General features: G+C 42.8%; 2 protein-coding genes and 3 non-coding genes across 5 annotated transcripts; 3 read left to right on the top strand and 2 right to left on the bottom strand.

Annotated features, from left to right (window-relative positions):
* Positions 1-72, top strand: TRNAD-GUC (transfer RNA aspartic acid (anticodon GUC)). The gene has a single exon. It is a non-coding gene; the product is annotated as a tRNA-Asp (tRNA).
* Positions 73-566: 494 nt separating this feature from the next.
* Positions 567-640, top strand: TRNAN-GUU (transfer RNA asparagine (anticodon GUU)). Its single transcript has one exon. It is a non-coding gene; the product is annotated as a tRNA-Asn (tRNA).
* A 3,270-nt stretch (positions 641-3,910) lies between these two features.
* On the bottom strand, positions 3,911-4,382 carry LOC148129117 (histone H2B 1/2/3/4/6-like). The gene has a single exon (XM_087947789.1). It carries the CDS (start codon positions 4,304-4,306, stop codon positions 3,926-3,928), a length of 381 nt encoding a protein of 126 aa, XP_087803915.1. The 5' UTR covers positions 4,307-4,382; the 3' UTR covers positions 3,911-3,925.
* A 1,892-nt stretch (positions 4,383-6,274) lies between these two features.
* LOC113422770 (zinc finger BED domain-containing protein 6-like) lies at positions 6,275-15,363 on the top strand. The gene is made up of 2 exons (XM_026683914.2): positions 6,275-6,443; positions 11,324-15,363. Exon 2 carries the CDS (start codon positions 11,333-11,335, stop codon positions 14,006-14,008), a length of 2,676 nt encoding a protein of 891 aa, XP_026539699.1. The 5' UTR covers positions 6,275-6,443; positions 11,324-11,332; the 3' UTR covers positions 14,009-15,363.
* A 4,564-nt stretch (positions 15,364-19,927) lies between these two features.
* Positions 19,928-20,000, bottom strand: TRNAF-GAA (transfer RNA phenylalanine (anticodon GAA)). Its single transcript has one exon. It is a non-coding gene; the product is annotated as a tRNA-Phe (tRNA).
* Between the last annotated feature and the right edge of the window lie 1,657 nt (positions 20,001-21,657).

The following is a 21,657-nucleotide window of genomic DNA, read 5'->3' as shown; positions in this document are numbered from 1 at the left end:
TCCTCGTTAGTATAGTGGTAAGTATCCCCGCCTGTCACGCGGGAGACCGGGGTTCGATTCCCCGACGGGGAGAGAGGCGATTTTTTTTCTCCCTTAATAATTAGTGTTTGCAAAATTTAATTGCAGCCAAGGCGTCTTTCTCTGAGGATCTAACCTTGCATGAAAAGTTTGTGAAGATGGTGATCTCCGATAGAGGAGGAAAGCTGCACCTCTAAAAGAGGGTATCTCGCCCTTAGCAACAGGGTCTGGCTTGGGGAATTCTGGGAGTTGAAGTCTTAAAGTTGCCAATAAGATTGAGAAATCCTGTTTTTAAAGTATAAAGAGTTGAAGCTCTCTCTGAAGAATGTTTGGCTGCGAAGCAGGGGGGTAAAAGTTCCTCTTTTTCAGGGGCATCACTAAGTTACTGCCAGAGAGATCTCGCAGGCGAAGCGAACGCAAGAGGAAAAAAATGGGTTGTTGTGCTCTTGTTCATTTGCTTTTAAGATCACAATGCTAGTCACATTAAATCCCCTTTCAAATCTTAGGTAAAAGTTCACGTTGAACGATCGCCCATTCTTTTCGAAGTGGTCTCTGTGGCGCAATCGGTTAGCGCGTTCGGCTGTTAACCGAAAGGTTGGTGGTTCGAGCCCACCCAGGGACGTAGTGACTTCTTTTTATTCTTACGAAAAATTAAAAATATTAAATACGCAACTGCTTTATCAGATAAACCCACCAGAGTTAATTTTACCTCTCTGATTTTAAAGCAATTATTCCAGCATCAGCATCCTTGAACAAGAGGTATAAACGGCAGGCAGATGTGTATATATATTTTCTCTCTCTCTCTCTTTCTCTCTCTCTGGAGGTAGTGCATATCTGCCGTTTAATTTTTATATTCTCTTACACTGTATTACATTATATTATAATTATGCTATTTTCTCTCTGCTGCAGTGTAGTGCCTTTAGTTTACAAAGGCTGTTGTTGGGATATTTTTCCCCCAAAATTTTGTTCTATTGTACTTTACTCATTTATTTGTTAATTTTGTTAGTTTTTATTGTTTTTATTTTTATTGTTTTGTTTTAAATATGGTTTTACATTGTGTAAGCCGCCTTAAGTTGCCATGGGCGAATAGGTGGCAATATAAATTAAATAAATAAATAAAATAAATAAGTATAATTATGTATGTTTACACCCACATTGTGATCCTGGTGTGTTTCTGTGGTTAGCTTGAGGAAACTGCAAGGACCTTAGCAGGAATAAAACAGAAAGGGAGGTACTGTGGCTACCATCCAGAATATTTCAAGATTTGCACCACAAAATAGCTTCAATGTTGTATGCCAGCAATGGTGTACCAACAATTAAGGCAGGGATGCAAATATAATAGTTTATTATTCAGCTGATTAGTCAGACTCCATCCTATTCCTTCACAGGGACAATTCCAGCTGTTGTAAACACCCCTCTAATCATAGTTTGGATGTGTGTGGCATGCATACAGTCTATGAAGCTAACCACCATCTTTGTGCAACTAAAAAAAATATTGGTTTACTACCACTTAGACAGAAGGGGGTGGACAACCACGCGAATGATTGTATAGTAAACAGATTGAAAAATGGGTGCAGGAAAAATTCCTGTGCTTCAGTTCCATTTGTATTATATGGAAGGTGTGAATGAAGCTTCTGTACTCAAATAAGAATAGAATAGTATATAGAATAGAATATAGAATAGACTATAGACTAGAACAGTGGTGGCAAATGTTCTCGCCACTGAGTGCTGAAACGGGAGTGCACGAGCGTGCGCTGAAAACTGGAAGAGCAGCTCTTTGGCGCGGTGCAGCGGAAACCAGAAGCTCAATACTGGTTACCTGGTCTTCTGGTTTCTAATGCACATGTGTATGTGAAGACCAGCTGGCCAGTGCATGCATGTGTGCTGGGGGAGTTGCTCTTCCGGTTTCCAGCGCTCCCACACTCATGAGGACCAGCTGCGTGCTAGAACCCAGAAGACCAACAGGTGATGGCTGGCATCCCCAGAGAAGTGGCTCTGTGTGCCACTTCCAGCATGCGTGGCATAGGTTTGCCATAACAGGACGAGAATATAGAATAGAATATAGAATAGAATATAGAACATAGAATATAGAATAGAATAGAACATAGAACATAGATTATGTAATGTAATGTAATGTAATGTAATGTAATGTAATAGAATAGAATAGAATAGAATAGAATAGAATAGGTTTATTGGCCAAGTGTGACTAGACACACAAGGAATCTGTCTAGTGATAGTCATAGGATAATAAATAAGCAGTTAACATAAATCATACTAGGAAACTAAATAAAACAATGTAAATCATAAGATACAAACAACAAAGTTATAAGTAAATCTGTGTTTCTCAATCTTGGCCATTTCAGGATATCAACATACTTGAGTAAAGTTGCCAAGGTTGGAGTACAAATAGTCCTAGACTTACAACAGTTTGTTTAGTGACTGTCCTAAAGTTACAAGAACACTGAAAAAAGAGACTTTTTGACCTTTTTTTCACACTCACATGTTATAGCATCTGTATTGCCACCTGATCAAAGTTCAGATGCTTGGCCACTCACCTTTTGCAACCTTCAGAAAAGCAAAGTCAATGGGGAAGCCAGATTCACTTAACAACCATATTAGTAATACAGCAATTAGTATTACAATGATTCACTTAACTGAGGCAAGAAAAGACCTAAAATGGGGCAAAACTCACTTAACAAATTTCTCACTTAGCAATGTAAATTTTGGGCTCAATTGTGGTAAATCGAGGACTGTAATGGAGCTAAACAGACGAAACTGTAATTTAAACATTAGGATTAAACCCCAATCTCTCATAGAAACCATACCTTACTATTTTTGGAATTGAGAAATTTAAATTTAGCATTTCATTTAGGAATTGAAAAATACAAACCTGCATTCTCTGTTTAGAAAATCCAAGCAATAGAAATTTATTGCACATTTAATCTGCCATTAATGGTAAATTGATGAAAGAGGCAACTGGTTTTTAAAAACTCTACAATTTTCTATATCACTTAAAGATAATGGAAATAACCTACCACTAATCTTAAATTAAGAGGCTCATATACTTCTTGGCAGAATTTTTAAAAAGCTCACTTTTAAAGGGAATTCTTTCTGCCTTCTTTAGAGTCCAAAAACTAACTTTGACTGAAAGAACTTTTTTAATAATTTGTTAGGGAGAAAACTAGAGACAACTTTCCACAAACCTAAACTTTCGGGAACCTGGAAATATTTAGGGCCCTTGGGAAAAGTAGTAAAGCCACTTTTGCTCATGAAAAAGAGCTAAATGAATGACATCATCTTTTGGATTTAATTACTGAGTGAAATATCTATAAAGAACAGCACCTTTTGAGGTTTGCAGGGTGCTGAAAAAAATCAAATCCTGCCACAGGAAAAAAACCCACTAAGCAACATTAAACAACTCAAATTTGGCTTCTTCCCCCCCTTCCCTTTTCAGAAGGGGAACCAAATCTTGAGGCAGCACAATTTGGAAGAATATTTTTGCTACATACCAGTGAGGAAAGGAAAAAAGAATCTAACTTCCAACACCAGTCTACTTGATAACTTTATGCAGATTGTGAACTGTGTTTGCATGATACTAGCATTTTGAGGACTTTAAGACAAAGGGAAAATCAGAAGTGGATCTTATCAGCCAGGAGGAAATGCAAGGCAGCCCCCCAAAAATCTTAATTTAAAATGCAAGTCCCATCAACCTTGGTAGAAGAGCCCTCCCGCCTCCCCCTTTTCCCGCCCTAAAATAAGTCACGATTTAGGTATGAACTGGAATGTAGCTATGTACATAGCACTTATTTTTTCTCCTGAAGTAAAAAAGCAAAGAGAACAGCTCTTTCGTTGAGAAAGTGGGTGGCTCTTAAAAGAGCCTTTGGGTGTTTGCTCTGGGAAAACAACTTTACTTGGAGCTGGTGTATTTGGTGACGGCCTTGGTGCCCTCGGAGACGGCATGTTTGGCCAACTCTCCCGGCAGAAGGAGACGTACAGCCGTCTGGATCTCCCGGGAGGTGATGGTGGAGCGCTTGTTGTAGTGGGCCAGGCGGGAAGCCTCGGCCGCGATGCGCTCGAAGATGTCGTTGACGAAGGAGTTCATAATGCTCATGGCCTTGGAGGAGATGCCGGTGTCAGGGTGGACCTGCTTCAGCACCTTGTAGACGTAGATGGAGTAGCTCTCCTTGCGGCTCTTCTTGCGCTTCTTGTCTCCCTTCTTCTGAGTCTTGGTGATGGCTTTCTTGGAGCCCTTCTTGGGCGCGGGAGCAGACTTGGCCGGTTCAGGCATATTCAACTCCTACTCAAATTCCACCTCAGGAAATGTTGCTGCGAAGCCGAAGTTCCAGTATTTGTAGGCCGCCGGAGGATTCATCCCGCCGAAGCTCAGCGTTGTTATTGGCCCAAAGGTCCGCTCCGTCACGCTCCCGCGCGCCAAGTATGCAAATGAGTAGGATTCAAACACGGCGAGGTGATTGGTCCGCGCCTAGCCAGAGGAGTTTCCTTCGAGCATTCCTCTCGAGGCGCTATGGGAGGGAGCCGTGAAGCACGAAGCGCCGATCAACCGAGGCGCCCCCCGGCGTTAAGACATAGAATAGAATCATTTAATGTGAGCTGAAAGTTTGATTTAACACTCTTCCAGATAAAGGATATTGGATCCGTTCATCCTTTTTCTTCTGGGGAAAAAAAAACACACTTCTGCATTTCCTCTGCCGCGAAGGAATCTGTTGAAGAAAGGAAAATAATCCAATCCCTGAAATTTCTTCTCTGACAGTGAGAACAATTAATCAGTGGAACCAACTTGCCCCCAGAAGTTGTAAATGTTGCAAAATTGGAAGTTTTTAAAAAGAAATTGGATAACCAATTTGTCTGAAATGGTATAAACTAGAGTTTCCTGCCTAAGCAGGAGGTTGGACTAGAGAAGGGGTCTCCAACCTTGGCAACTTTAAGAATATTGTTCTTCAAACTCCCAGAGATCAAAGCAAAACTGGCTGAGGAACTCTGGGAGTTGAAGTCCACAGGTCTTAAAGTTATCAAACTTGGAGACCCCTGGACTAGAAGACCTCCAAGGTCCCTTCCAACTGTTTTTATATTCCATTTCATTCTATATTCTCTATTCCATTCTATTCATGTCCTATTCTATTCTCTATTCCATTCTATTCCTATTCTATTCTAGTCTATATTCTATTCCTAGTCTAGTGTAGTCTTTATTGTATTCCTATTCTATTCTATATCCCTATTTTATTCTATATTCTATTCCTGTTCCTATTACTTCTATTTCTATTCTATTCTCATGTAATGAACCAGGACATCTGAACTCTTTACTCTCTTCTTTAACCTAATGAGAAAAGATATTCCTGTATAGCAGCCTTCTCTAATCAAGTGCAGTTCTGCTGGGTTGGATTCTTGTTCCCATCAGTCCCAGCCGAGCTGTGAACGATGAAAGCTGCTGCTGATGCTGCTGGCAGGTTCCATGATGGTTCAGCCATGGTTAACCCTTCCTTTAGCTGATGTCCTTTCCAGCCCACCCATTCCCATGGTCTTGAGTCCATTAACCCTTGCTTAGCCCTTTCGTCTCTCCCTTTCTCCTGAACGGAAATCCATTACTCTCAAATACGCAGTGTTGGGAGAAAGGACATCCCATCAAACTTTGATTAGGGTTATATCAAGAAATAAAATAACTGATTAGGGTTATATCAAAAGAGAACACAGAATCCCAGGGAAGGGCAGGATGTAGAATGAATAACAAGAGTTGGAAGGGACCTGTGAGGTTCTCCAGTCCACTGCTCAAGTAAGAGCCCTTCTACCCACCCACCTACCTACCTACTTACCTGCCTACCCACCTGCCTAAATATATAAATTTCTTCTTTTAAAATTTAAGACAATTATTTTTTTAAAAAAAAATACACCTGGGTGCTACCATATTTTCTTCAGGTTCTTTCTTTCTTTCTTTCTTTCTTTCTTTCTTTCTTTCTTTCTTTCTTTCTTTCTTTCTTTCTTTCTTTCTTTCTTTTTCCTTCCTTCTTTCAGTCTTTCTTACTCTTTCTCTCTTTTTTTTTACTCTCTCTCTTTCTCTGTTTTTTTCTTTCTCTTTGTCTCTTTTTCTTTGTCTGTCTTTTTCTGTGTGTCTTTCTCTGTCTCTCGCTCGCTCGCTTTCCCCCTTCCCTTCCATTAATCCAATTTTCATTTTTCGAGATCTTGTCCGTTTAAGCGCGTGCCCGACCGACCGACCACTTTCGGGTCCGCAGGAGGCGCGCGTGCGCGGCCTTCGCCCACCTTCTTCCGCAAGGCGAGGTGGCGTCTCGGGCGTTCGAGGCCGGGGAATTGTTTCCTCGGAGCATCGCCCCTCAGGGAGTGGCGGAGGTTGAGGGGTTGTTGGGTTTTTTTTTAACTTATTTTCTTTTTTGGACGGAGCATTTTGCGGTGGGGTGAGTCTGCCTCGCCTTATTTGGGAAGGGGACGGCTTGATTCCATCTGTGGTTATTATCACCATCATCATCGTTGTTATCATTGTTATAATCATTATTATCGTCATTATAGTTACTGTCATTGTTTTATTGTTTGTTGTTTTATCATTATTGTCATTGTTTTATTTTTGATATTATCATTGCCATTATAATGTTTGTTTTGTTGTTTTGTTATTAATATCATTATCTTTATTGTCAATGTCATTATTGTTTTGTTTGCTGTTTTCTTGCTATTGTGTCATTATATCATTGTCATGATAGTTTTGTTTGGTTTTGTAGTTTTTGTTATATTATTTTTATTCATTAAACATGAAAGTCAACTGAACATTTCAAATGTAACACAAATATCACAAAAATTATTATTACTCATCACACAGTCAACCAGATGTTCAGACATTATTATTATATTATTTCTTTTATTCATTAAACATGAAACTCAACTGAGCATTTAAAATGTATCACAAATATCACAAAAATTATTATTCATTGCACAGTCAGCTAGATGTTCGGATGATGACACCATCATCATCATCATCATCATCATTATTATTATTATTATTATTATTATTATTATTATTATTATTATTATTATTATTATTATTATTATTATTATTATTATTAGTGTTCTTCTGAGGTTCACTTTTTTCCCTTTAAAAGGAGGTCCATGGAAGAGTTAAATGAAACAGGCCAGAAGGACTTCAATGCCTGGAATCTTTAAATCAGAATAAAGTTTTCATTATTCTGTTTCTTCTTGTTTCATGCGATTAGCATATTTTAGCATGTTTTAATGTATAAGTAATCCTCGACTTACGACCATTCATGTAGTCACTGCGATGTTCCAACAGTGCTGAAAAAAGTGACTTATGACCTTTTTTCACAAGACCATTGTGGCATCCCCGTGGTCACGTGATCAAAATTTGAACTCTTGGCAACCAACTCATATTTAAGATGGTCGCAGTGTCCCGGGGTCATGGGATTGCCTTTTGTGACCTTCTGAGAAGCAAAGTCAACAGGGAAGCCAGATTCACTTAACCACCAGGTTGCTAACTTAACAACTGTAGTGATTCACTTAACAACTATGGTAAGGTTGTAAAATGAGGTAAAACTCACTTAATTACTGTCTCACTTAGCAAGATAAACTTGAGGCTCAGTTGTGGTTGTAAGTCAAAGACTATCTGTAATGATCTTCATTTAACGACCCCAAAATCCCTTGCAGGGTGGAGTCTGAGCAACTGAATGGAGCAGAGTGTTTTACTGGCCGGATGCCCTTCCTATTGCCAATGCAGAGTTTTGTTTAGCAGATATATTCCCAGTGTGCCCAGAGAGAGAAATATCTGCCTCTACCTAGGATCAAACTCAGCTTCCTGATTGTGAGGCAAAAGTTCCACCTCTCCCGAGGACTATCTGTAATACACACTCAATTTTTTTCCACTGCATGTATTTTTCTTAACTATCCTGAGATTGTCAATCTAATTTTGGATATTGGAATGCCAGTTCTCTTGTGCCATTTAATGACCACAGTAAAGTTCAGTGGAAAGTGCTGTGCTTTGTTTGTTTGATGGAAAAGGGGATTATGACCCTTCTATCCCATCTCTTGGTGTGCCACCCTCCCTCAAGGGGTTTTCTTAGAGGTCTGGCATAATTTTACATTTTCAAAGAACAACCCTGCGAGGTAGGTTCACTTTGTGTCCGTGTGTGTGTGAAGAGAGAGAAAGAGAATCTGGTTTGAAGTCACTAACAGAGGATCAGAATGGAGATAGGATTTGAACTTGGCTCACCTACGTCCAAATTATTAAATGCCAAAAATTTGAAATGTTTCAAATCCAGCCTCAAAAGGATAATCCTTATGATCTTTCTGACTTGGCAGCTAAATTGATCTGAACTCGTTTGTTCCCAGAAATAAAGAGAAATTATTTGACAGTGAGAACAATCAACCAATGGAACAGAAGTTGCCTTTGGAAGTTGTGGGAGCTTCATCACTGGAGGCTTTCAAGAAGGGATTGGACTGCATTTGTCAGAAATGGTGTATGGTCTCCCGCTTGGGCGGGAGTTTGGACTAGATGACCTACACAGTCCCTTCCAACTCTTAATCTGTTTCTTATATGTCCCCTAATATCTTTTCTTTTGAATGGATGATTTCAGTCCTTTTTTTTTTCAAAATTGGGATTGTTTAAAAGATGTAGATTTCAACTCCCACAATTCCCCAGCCAGCCTTACTGGTAATGCAACTAGTCCTTGAGTTACGACCACAATTGAGGCCATTGTCAAGCCCAAAATTGACGTGTAGCCATTTTAGTTAGGCTTAATATATATTCTTTTTCTTACTTTCTCTGTGGTAGTAATGTGGGGAAGGGTTTGGGCTTGCCACGTTCCTAAGGAGGGAGGAATAGAGATAAAGAGAATTGTTTTGGCTAGGTGATTCTTCCCGTTGGGAAAATGAGCTATTGGTGCTGGGACCCCTTGAGGTGGAGATTTATGACATCAAGCAATGTTGAATTACTTCTATTAGAGAATATGACTTTTGGGGGTTGTTTCTAATTTGTAATATTGTGGGGTAATTCCAGGTTGCATCAGATCTGGAATTACCATGGACTTTGCCAATTTGATGCTTTCCTAAATAAAAGAAAACTTTTTGGAAGACGGACTTTATATTTTTCTTTTTAAATGGATTTCAACACTTGGAAACCTGACAGCCATGTTGCTAAGTGAAACATTTCTTAGGTGAGTTTTGCCCCTTGTTACGATTTTTTTTTTGGCCACAGTCATTCAGTGAATCATTGCATTTGTTAAGAATATAGTTGTTTAGTGAATCTGGATTCCCCATTGACTTTGCTCATCAAAGTCAAAGAAGGTCACAGAAGCGGATCAAATGACCTTGGGACACTGAAACCGTCATTAGTGTGAATCAGTTGCCAAGCAATCCGAATTTTGATCGTGTGACCACGGGGATGTGGCAATGGGCATAAGTGTGAAAAATGGTCATGTCACTTTTTTAAGTGCTGTTGTAACTTTGGACAGACACTAAATGAACTATTGTAAGACGAGGACTATCAAAAGGATTATAAAATTGCTTACTTCAGCTATTTATGAGTGGCTCTGGTTGCTTCTGCATGGGAGAGAGAGCTAAATCAAGTCAGTACAGGTAGTCCTCGACTTACAACCACAATTGTGCCCAAAATTTCAGTTGCTAAAGACATTTGTTAAGTGAATTTTGCTCCATTCTACAACCTTTCTTGCTTCGGTTGCTAAGTGAATCACTACAGCTGGTAATTTAGTAGCCTGGTCGTTAAGTGAATCTGGCTTCCCCACTGACTTTGCTGGTCAGAAGGTCGCAGAAGGGGATCATATGACCACACCCCAGGATGCAGCAGCGGTCATAAGTTTGAACCAGTTGCCCAGCATCTGAATTTTGATCGCAAGATAATGAGGACGCTACAAAGGTTGCAACTGTGAAAAAGGGCCATAAGTCACTTTTTGCTGTTGTAACTTTGGACAGTTACTAAATGAACTGTTGTAAGTTGAGGGCTACCTGTAATGACATTTAGGAGTTTAGCCAGCATGGCCAGGAGGGATAGATGCTAGAAGCTATGAAACATGGGGTGACCTTGTGGCAGATCTGGGTTAGCTTCTATAGAACAGGGTTGTGAAACTTGATTTCATTGAGGGCCGCATTAGGGTTGTGTTTGACCTTGGGGGTGGGGGTGGCCTGAGTGGGCGTGGCCAGCTTGATGTCACTTGTGTCACCGGCGACTGGTGGCCCAAGTGCTCTGCCAGCAAAAATGGGCTCCCAAGTTCTGTTTTCAGCCGCAACAACCTCCTGCAGCCCTCTGCCAGTTAAAACAGAGCCCTCCTGGGCCCCATTATTGGCCACAACAGCTTCTTGCAGCCCTCTGGCAGCACCCCCGCCCCCCGAACTCCATTTTTGCTGGCAAAGGCACCACAGGCCAGTCCTTCGCTGTTTCCAGGGTGGCCCCACGGGCGAGATCTAAGCACCTTGTGGGCCGAATCCCTTCTCCTGGGCTTTGAGTTTGACCCGTGCTGTAGAAGATCAACAGGAAGACGGTTGCATTCACCCCAATAGTAGACTAAGCTTTTCAGCTGTATACTTAGTCCTTGATTTACAACCATTTGTTTAGTGATTGTTTGGAGTTCAAACGGAACCAAAAATAGTGACGTACCACCATGTCTCACACTTACAACTATTGCAGCATCCCCATGGTCACATGATCAAAATTCAGATGCTTGGCAACCAACCCTTATTTATGATGGCTGCAGTGTCCCGGGGGTCACATGTCACAGTTTGCGAACCTTCTGATGAGCCAAGTCAGTGGGGAAATCCAGATTCACTTAACAACCGTGTTCCTAATGTAACAACTGAGAAGGATTCTCTTAACAATTGTGGGCAAAAAATATTTGTTAAAAAAGGGGGAAAACTCACTTTAGAAACGTTTCACTTAGCAACATAAATTGGGCTTCATTATGGCCATGATTCAAGGACTATTGGTATTAACATTGTACAATGGGCCCAAAACTCACTTAACAAATGTTTCACTTAGCAACGTAAATTTTGGCCTCAAATGGGATCGTGAAGCAAAGATTACCTGGAAAGTTAGAACAATTTCCCTTCTTTCTGATAAGGTCTCCAAACTTGGCAATTTTAAGACTTGTGGACTTCAACTCCCAGACTTCTCCAGCCAGCATACCTGGCTGGAGAAGTCTGGGAATTGAAGTCCACAAGTCTGAAAGTTGCCAAGTTTGGGGACCTGTGTAATAAAGGAAACAGCTGGATTTGAGGCTGCAGAAACATCATAAATATTCTGTCTCTGGGTTTCCCATTGCAGGATTCCACCATGATGCCACGACGTGGCCGGGGGAGACGACTCCAACTTGCAGCGTTCAACAGGAGGACTCTACCTGTCTCTCTTCAGCGGTCCCCTTTCTCTCAAGCGATGGAAGGAGGAGTATCTGATGAGCCTTTGGACATGGTGGTTGCTCCCACTGGTTCGCTGGAGCCAGGGGTGAAAGAGGAGAAGCCCTACCTGTCCTCGGTGCATGACCTGTTCTCCTATTTGAAGGAAAAAGAAGAGGAGGAAGAGGAACAGGTGGACGCTGCTGACCTTCAGAACTTTTCACCCAGCCCTTCTGTCTCAATGATGGTGAAGCAGCACTGCCCTTCCGAAGTCCATGAGATGCTTTCCTACTTAAAAAAGGAGGAAGAGGAGGAGGAAGAGGTGGCCGACATAGCGTCTCTGTCTCCACCGCGTATTCTTCCACTCCCTGCTCCCCCTTCCGTTCTACCAGCCTATGCATCTACAGCTACGCTGGGCAGGTCCATCCTTCCGGGAGGAAAGAAAATGTTCCATTACTTCACCCCCATAGCCCACCTCTCTACTTCAGCTCCCTCCAAACGGGGCCATGACCAGGCGGTATTAACGGATGGAGTCCCACCATATGTGCAGAAGAAAACCACCTCAGCAGTTTGGGATTACTTCACTCTGGACCCACGGGAACCCTGCGTGGCTGTTTGTAGTGCGTGCCAGAAACGGGTGAGGAGAGGGAAGGATGGAGGCACCCGACCAGGCACCACAGCCCTTCATAAGCACTTGAAAGTCCACCATGGACTTCACCTGCCAGGCGTCGCAGTGGTTCCTCCATCCCTGCTGATGCCCCTGAAGGAGAAGTCCCACAGCACTCCCATGCTGGTCACTGAGCCATCTCCTCCAATCTTCCCATTTGCCCAGCCAGAGAGTAACCAACCCTACTACCCTCCAACCCACCCAACAGCCATCCAGTTGGCTTCCAGTACCGCTTGGATGCTCGCGGTGGACATGCAGCCCTTCTCCTGGGTGGAGAGCGAAGGATTTCGTCGGCTGATGGCCACTGCCCAGCCTCGTTGGATGATCCCTAGTCAGGCGTTCTTCACCACCAAGGCAGTGCCTGAGTTATCCAAAGTGGTGTCCCGGGCCGTACGGCAAACCGTGGCCTGCAGCGTCGGCCGCACAGTCCATATCACAATAGACACCTGGGGAGACAGGCAAACAGCCACGTACATGTCAGTGACAGGACACTGGATTGCAGACTTAGCAGGCACCCTTGCCAGGCAACATGCCACTCTGTCGGTGTGCACCTTTGAAGGCTGCTGTGCCCCAGAAGACATCTGCCACAAACTGCAAGAAGTCCTCCAGGATTGGCTGTATGATCTGAAGACAGGCAGCGTAGTGGCCGACAGTGGAACCAACATAGCAAGGGCGGTGCGAGAACTGCGCCTCAACCACGCTCCTTGCCTGGCCCGTTGTCTGAAGCTGGTCACCAAAGCATTTTTAGCCAGGGATTCTCAAGTCGGACGTCTCCTGAAGACTTCCAGGAGGATCTGCAGCTGTTACCGTCGCTCGGCCACCGTCCGACAGCGTCTCCTGGAAGTGCAGGCCAACTTGGGCTTGCCTCAGCCTCCGGGGCCAAGCGCTCAAGCGAGGTCCAATTCCACCTTGCTAATGTTGGAGTGCCTGTATAGGCAGCGCCGAGCCATCGGGGCCATGCTGGATGAAGACGAAGATGATTCCCACCTGCTCTTGGCACCTGCAGACTGGAAGGTGATGAAGTGCTTGGTGGAGATCTTGAAGCCATTTGAGGATGCCACTGCGCTGCTTATTCAGCCTGACGCAACTCTCTGCCAAGCCCTCCCTCTCCTATGGTTCTTGGAGGAGCAACTCAGGGCGTTGAGGACCAGATACTACCAAGAAAATAATAATACTGCAGCTCACCTGACCACGCAGGCGTTGGACTGTCTTGAGGCTGACAATCAGCTGAGAGAAATAAAGGACAGTATGATGTATCGGATCGCAGCCTTCCTTGACCCCCGATTCAGAGACATCACCACCATGAAGCTTGGTGGGACAGACCTGAGTGATGCAGCCCTGCTGAAGGAGCATATCGTTGGCTTGGCCACCAGGTCCTACGTGCCTCCTGGAGGAACAGATATGGAGTTCTCACCCGTCAGCTGCTCTTCTCAAGAACAAAATGCCAGTTCTGGCAGCTCAGCGGCTTGGGAGTTCACCATGAAACGCTGGAGGGCCATCACCAAAAGTGATCCTGCGTCCAGTTTGGCTTCTGAAGGAGGAGCAGCTGTAGCCCTTCGGGAAATGGAAGAGTATCTCCATGACAATGTGGACCATATCGGAGAAAATGCGGACCCAATGCTGTACTGGCAAGGGAAGATGGCGACGTGGCCGTCTCTCTTCAAGGTAGCTGTGTTCCACTTTGGGTGCCCACCCACATCTTCGTCATCCTCTGAAGAACCCTGCAGTGCTCCCAGTTCATTGGGGCCAAGAGACCACGCCAAGAACCTCTCCCCAGCCAATGTTACAATGTTCACGTTCATCCGTAGGAACCGCCACCTCATCCCACAAGATTGGAAGCTCTCCCTTGGAGATCTTTCTTCCCAGAGTCCCCTGGGCCCAAGAGAGGACCTGAGTGTGGAAGAGGAAGATGACCTTCTAAGACTGGATGAAGAGCAGGAGGACAAGTGATGAAAACATCTGGACGTGGATCGCTACAGTGGCATACCCTTATTCATTCGTTACAGCCGGAATAACTGTCTTCTTGTACCTTATAGAGATTCTTAACACTTGTTAAAATTGATTGGAGGTTCCAAATGGCACCTCTGAATCAGTAAATGAAGCCTCAGTCACCCAGGCCAAAAGTATCTAATAATGGTTAAATCATGGCAACTGGACCGAAGTTTGTTAAACAGATACTTCATTACTCATCCAAGTAATTTTTGAGTCGTTTTTTTTTTAAATAGTTGTTGGAATGTACTAACTCTTGCCATACAAACTGCAAGAGTTTCTCCCCAAAATGTTTTTCAATGCGTAATGAAGACTCAATCATCCAGGCCAAAAGTATCTTAAGGTTAAATCATGGCAACTGGACCAAAAGGTGGTTAAACTGAGACGTTTCGTTACTCATCCAAGTAACAAGAGTTAGTACGTTCCAACTACTTTTCGATTCTCCACCTAACTTTTTTTTTTTCAATTTTGACCGAAGAAGTTACTTGGATGAGTAACGAAACATCTCAGTTTAACAAGCTTTGATCCGGTTGCTCTGATTTAACCTTTTTACACCTTTGGAATCAACTATACTTCTTCTGGTCTGAGACTCTTACATTTATATTGGTGGTAGTGTGGCAGTATCTTCCCCATTTCACCAGTGGAAGTGCAGTTTCTGTATTTTCAGTACTCGGCTGATAAAATTCTCGAAACAGAGTGAGGAGGCTTCTGTAACACCTTTTGAAAGAAGGCTGAGAGCTTGCCTTACCTCTTATCTTCCTTAAAAAAAGTAATTTTGAAAAGTCATCCATAATACAAGTAGCCTTCAGGTTCCAAATATTCATTCAGCAACTGTTCAAAGTTAGGATGGCAGTACCTTCAACTGGTCCCCAGAGTTCTGGCTGTTGCAGGATCCCTATGATCGCGATCACGGAAAGCCACAATGCTGTGATTGTGATTTCCAACATTTCCCAAGAGCAGTCATTGGGGAAGCCAGCAGGAAGTCAGAAGTTAATTGCGTGAGGTCCTCACTTATTGACTCACGCTGTCCTTGCTTAACAAGAGCAATTGGGACTGTTGGAATTGCTGTCATTAAGCAGCATGTTCTTGTGGCGCTGTGCTTTATGATCAAAGTTCAGTTCCTATCCTAAGTGCCACTGTAACCCGCGGACTACCTGTAGACATTGGTTAGGCTTACTCTAAAATAAGGTTTGGTTTGAGTTTAATGTTGTGTGTGAATTGTTTTTGGGACAATTTTCAGGAAAGGCTTGTTTAATCACCATTGTGAAATCTCAGAATGAAACAAGCCACTTTAATAAAATATCCTTAGGGCATCTGAACAATTGCAGTCAGTTGATCTTTAAAATCTTTTAAATATTGCATACCAATCAATTAATATTTAAAATATTTAAAATATTTTTTCCGTGCCATTGGAGATGTCTTTTTTTTTTAAGCAATAGCACTTAGACTTATATACTGCTTCATAGTGCTTTACAGCCCCCTCTAAGCAGTTTACAGAGTCAGCATTTTGCCCCCAACAATCCAGGTCCTCATTTTACCAACCTCGGAAGGATGGAAGGATGAGTCCAGTTTGAGCCTGGTGGGATTTGAAATGCCAAATTGCAGGCAGCCAACAGTCAGCAGAAGTAGCCTGCAGTAGTGCTGCAGTCTAACCACTGTGCCATCATAAGGAAGCTTATCTGAGTCTCGAATGAATTTCTTTGTTGCTATTCAAATGTAATATCTTTAGTTAGCTTTCCTAAGATGGGGGATGGTGGGCTGTAATTACATACACTTGTTGCCTTTAATCTGTGCGTGGATGCTGTTGGAAGAAATATCCATCTGGTTAGTTCCAAGGTATGAGAAAGGCACTGGAGACAAAATGGAGGTTAAAGGCTGATTGGAAAGATGGTTTAATAATAAAGCAGAATGACATGGGGTGGTTCTGGGCAACCGACCACATGGAGTTGAGTGTGTGTGTGTGTGTGTGGGGGGTGTTATACCTTCTTTTGGGCTTTGCACTTGAGCTTCCTGTTCCTGTGCAAGAACATATATTCTATTGGCTGTTGTCAGATTCCATGGGGCCATGTAAGGGTCATAGCTGGATCTATAGGCAAAGTACAAATCCTATGTTTGAGCTAATTCTGGTTGAAGTATGCTGGGGGTGGTGCAACTGAAAGGGTATTGGACAATTCCTGTTGTGGCTGAGGTTTACCTTTGTTCAGACCTCACTGAGGGAGTTTCAAAATATCCTGTCTTGAATGGATTTCTGCCTGCAGTATTTGCTTTGCCTATGAATAGAGCTATCTATCTCTTTATATCTTAAGTGCTGACATCTGCTGAAGGGTATTAAGGAAGGTGGGAGCTGCTTTCTGTCTACCAAGAGTATGTTTCTCCATTTCTCCCTTAAGGGAAACATAATATTCTGCCTTTTTAACATTTCTCAAAATATTTCATTCTTCTAGGAGAGGGATGGGTGCTAACTTTTTACAATGCTTAATTTAGAACTTCGAGAACAGATAGCAATGAATAAGAAAAACTAAGATGCCTGGAAAGTAATCAGTCTTGAAAAAGGGTTATTAAGAATATATGGAACATATTTACAGTGTCAGGATACTACCCTAAGTAGCCAGGTGAGGCCAGATACTGGAGAAGTCTTCTGAAAATAACCCACAAAAGGGTTGCTTTCATTGGGCAAATTTTAGAGCTTTGCAATGTTTTCCCCTCAGTTTAGACATCAGCAAAGTTTATATACATTAGGACTGGGTGTCCAGTAGGCACAGAACAATAATGACAAGAAGGAAATCATTATTTGTTTGGGGTTAACAGGTGGAACTGTGTAGTCTCAGGCTTCCGAAAAATAAACAGGAAGATCTATTATGTAGATTTAGCTTGTATAATCAGCCTGTCTGCCAGGTATTAATGGAAAGATGCAAATCAATCACAGGACTGTGGGAATTATTATTTGTTCTTTGCGTACGTGCAAGGACAACGGGCCTTCTGGTAGTTGACTGTAACACGAAGCAAGGAACAAGGTCAGAATGTTGCCATTTCTTACCCAGAATTGTAGCAAACTTAAACTTTACAGCTTTGTATGCTTACACGAATAATCAGTGCATTTTGTGTGATGTAATGCGTTTGTGACAAGACACTAACAAAATTGTTACAAGGATTGCTTCTAATAAAAGAGGGTGTCAGAGTCTGCTTTGTGCTCTCATCCCGATCTTGCTTCATGGCGTCGTCTCAGTGTTTTCATTCATGAGAGGCCACCAGTGTTTTCATTCATGAGAGACCACCACACAGGGCAATATATAAGGTACAGGTAAGACCTCAACTTATGACCACAATTGAGGCTAAGCTAGACAATTGTTAAGTGAATTTGGGCCCATTTTACGATCTTTCTCGATGTTGTTAAGGGAATCTGGCTTCCCCATTGAGTTTGCTTGTCAGAAGGTTGCAAAAGTGGATCCCATGACCCTGGGAGACTGCAACCATCATAAGTAGAATAAAATTAGAGTTAGAGTTAGAACAGAACAGAATAACAAAACAACAGAACAGAACAGAATTTTTTATTGGCCAAGTGTGATTGGACACACAAAGAATTTGTCTTGGTGCATAGGCTCTTGGTATACATAAAAGAAAAGATACATTCATCAAGAGTCAAGAATCATCAGGTCCAACTCTTAATAGTCATAGAGTATAATAAGCAATCATACTAGGAAACAGTCAATATAAATTGTAAGGATACAAGCAACAAAGTTACAGTCATACAGTCACAAGTGGGAGGGGATGGGCGATAAGGAGAAGATTAATAGTAATGCAGACTGTAAATAGTTGAACAGTATTGAGGGAGTTATTTGTTTAGCAGAGTGATGGCTTTTGGGAAAAAACTGGTCTTGTGTCTAGTTGTTCTGATGTGCAGTGCTCTATAGCATCATTTTCAGGGTAGGAGTTGAAACAGTTTATGTCTGGGATGTGAGGGGTCTGTAGATACTATTTTCACAGCCCTCTGACTTGTGCAGTACACAGGTCCTCAACTGAAGGCAGGTTGGTAGTAATTGTTTTTTTCCCCCTGCAGTCCAAATTACTCCCTAACCGTAATTCTCTTATCCTATCCTATTCTAAATATGAACCAGTTGCCAAGCATCTGAATTTTGATCACGTGACCCTCAGGATGCTGTGACCGCTGTAAGCCTGAAAAACGGTTATAAGTCACTTGTTTCACTACCACTGTAACTTCAGGCAGTCGCTAAACAAATGGTTGTAAGTTGAGGACTACCTGTAACTTGATTGGAGATAAGACTTTGGCCTTCCAGGTATGGACAGAATCGCTCTTTGTAAAAAGATGGCATGACCCAGGGGCCCCGAGAGGATTATTTAAGTGCTGGAACAAGACTAATGTGGGCCCCTCACCTAAACATTAAGTTAACATCTACCCTCCCCCTCCAGACAAAATCCTGTGGATTTTGCATTACTCCCTGCAAGTAACTCCTAACCAACCAAGAGGCTCGTTAAAAGGGGTGGTGGTTCCAGGGCAGCGAAGCAGATTGGGAAGCAGGGGGGGCAGGGTGAGGATGAAGTACGGTGAAGCAGTGTTGGAGTCCGCGCAGCCCACAAGTAGATGTTTTTTTTTCCGACTGAGAGAAGAATTATTCACTCTAGTCTCGCAATGGTGAAGCTATGGCACGCATGCCAGAGGTGGCATGCAGAGCTTTCTCTGAGGGCATGTGAGCTGTCACCCCAGCTCAACTGCCATGCATGCATGTGCCTCCCACCAGCCAGCTTGACTCAGCTGCACATGCACAGGGGGCGGGGGGGCATGTGGGGGACGTGGGACGTTTGCGTGGGGATTCATGGCGCGTGCACAGGGAGGCACATGCATGTGTGGAGGGGTGGGGAGTATGTGTGGGGCACATGCCCAGGGACACATGCATATGCATGGGGGACACAGACACATTGCATTTTGGGGATTTCTGGCCTCCAGAACTTGGGGAGGCCGTTTTTGCCCTCCCAAAGGTTCAAGGAAAGCCTCTGGAGCCTGGGGAGGGCAAAAAACAGGCCTCCTGGAAGTTCCAGAAGGAAACAAGCCCATTTCTAGCCTTCAGAGAGCCCCCAGAGGCCGGGGAGGCTGGAAACACCCCCCCCCACACACACACACACCTTGTGGTCCATTTTTGCTCCTGGGTGGCCCAGGAGGCTGACTAGGCCATGCTCACCATGGCCACACCCACCCAGCAACTGGACAGAGAACCGGTTCTTAAATTATTTGAAGTCCACTCCGGCCATAATATGGATGAAGAAACAGCTTTGATGTGTGTGTGGGGGGGTGTTGTTTCTCCCCCAACAGAATTCAGCAAGGTTGTGAATTAGGTTATTAGCAGTTGGAGGTTAGGCATTGCCTTCATCCTTGAAGAAGACATTATTTTATTCCAGACTTTTGAACTGGATATTTATTGAGTGTTTTTATTTGTTCTGGGCTCTGGTCTTTGACTAATAAGCTTGATTTGATGGATGCTGTAAGCCGGAAATAAATTTTCTATATGATGGGACAGGCTGATATGAGAAAGAGCGATGGATCCCACTCAAATATTCCTCCCCCCATTTTGCTTTTTGAAATGATATGCTTCTGATTACATGTTTGGAAACATCATCTTTTTATTGTTCATATAAAGGAAAGCTGGCTTTGCCACTCTTTTTGACAATAAATATTAAGAAACAAAGCAAATATAATATCTTTAGAAAACATCTTAGAGCAGGTATTACAAAGCTCTCAAATATGCAAAGTGCTGGGTTTGCCCGCTTTTATATCTCGTTTTAAAATAGGCAGCCCAACACATGCGAATTTGTCATGTTTTGACTGTTTTTGTTTTTCCGATAGAGAAAGGACCAAAAAGCAGCTTCTGCCGAAACCCGGGATCGAACCAGGGACCTTTAGATCTTCAGTCTAACGCTCTCCCAACTGAGCTATTTCGGCAGCTGTGGTTTTGTTGGTTTCTCTTTTTCCCTGATAGAACTGTTACATTTTAAGCATATTAATGGTCTTTAAACTAGTACTGTAAAACTTAAGATACACCGACATATTTTTGTAACCAGATTGTAGCACTTGTTCCCTTTGCAACGTTGTTGCGTTAGTGTGGGCTCCCTTAGCAGAGCATAGTATCTCGGTTTGTTAGTGCTGGTCTCAAAGCCCTTATGAAATTCTGCCGGATACAATTTAAATACAAAGATTGCAAATTCAGTCCAGCGGTCGATTGCAATCCCGTATGTGCAAAACACGCCAATAAGGACCTACCGACATTTAAAACATTTCTTAAGACGTCTTAAGGCTGCCGAATTTGAGAAATATTTTAATCATTAATAAAAATTTAGTAATTCCGGGGGGACATGTTCATTAAAGTTGCGGAGTTTAGAGAAACTTCTGAAAGAAATGTCTGTAGAGATTCTCAGTCCTCCAGGTCATAGTTGTCCCAAAGTGCTTTCTAACGAGGCAAGTGGACTTCTCCACAGCTGAAAAAACTTCTTGGATGAGAAGCGAAATGTCTTCAAAAGATAAAAACAAGAAAGTAAATAAATAAAATAAAAAAACCTTTGGGACAACCATGACCTGGAGGACTGGGAATCTCTACAGACTTTCAGTTATACAATTTGGGATGAACACCCTCTGGATGGTGCGGGAATAGGAATGGATTTCCAGAGGAAAAATTGCAGACTGCAGGAACCATTAGCACTAGGGTGACCCTGAGGACACAGATAAACCTCCAAGTGCTTCAGGATGCAAATGACCAGCTGTCTGCAAGGAGTATAAATCCTTCCCTTCCCCACCATCCTGTCAGAGCTGAGGAAGCTTCTTGGAAGAGAAGTTAAATGTCTTCAAAAGAAAACAACATCCAGTTGCCCCCTGAAAAAGCATTTTGAACCAAAAGCGTGTGATTGAATTACTCTAAAACCTAAAGATGGAAGGGATTTAGCCCAGCTAAATCCTCCAGGTCTCCAGGCTTTTGAAAGCTACATTCTCCCCCAGGCCAATAACCAAAGGATCCCAATTCAGACTCCGGTTTAGACTAGCGCAAACATGAAGTGAGTTTTTCAAGTTTAAATTAAGTGCTCGGTTTATTTAAGGGAGACGAGGGAAGAATCATCCACTCCTTTGCTTGCAATAGAATATCTTATGCTACTAGACTTGAAATTTGGATCTAGACAACCTAGAACTACGCCGCCTAAGGTCTGATCTAAGCTTAGTACACAAATTTAGTCTGCTACGACATCCGGTCAATAACTACTTCAGCTTCAACCGCAATAACACAGGGGCAAACAGATACAAACTCAAAGTAAACCGCTCCAAACTCGATTGCAGAAAATACAATTTCAGCAAGTAGTCAGCGCCTGGAACTACCAAACTTGTTACATTCTCAAAACCCCAAAACTTTAACGTTAAACTGTCTACCGTGGACCTCACCCCATTCCCAAGAGGTCTGTAAGGGGGCGTCCATACGTGCATCAGAGTGCCTACTGTTCCCATTTATTGTGTATACTTATATGTATTATGTTCATACTTAGTTGTTTTCTCATACATGCTTGACAAACTAAGTAAAAATAAAATAAGTTGACCCAAGCTCTTTCCAGGAAAAGGT

Source organism: Notechis scutatus, chromosome Z (assembly GCF_049901735.1).
Source record: "Notechis scutatus isolate UNSWTSFEM ecotype Mainland chromosome Z, rNotScu1.2, whole genome shotgun sequence".
Classification (NCBI taxonomy): Eukaryota; Metazoa; Chordata; class Lepidosauria; order Squamata; family Elapidae; genus Notechis; species Notechis scutatus.
Note: the sequence above shows the minus strand (reverse complement) of the source record. Positions and strands in the feature narration are given on the sequence as shown.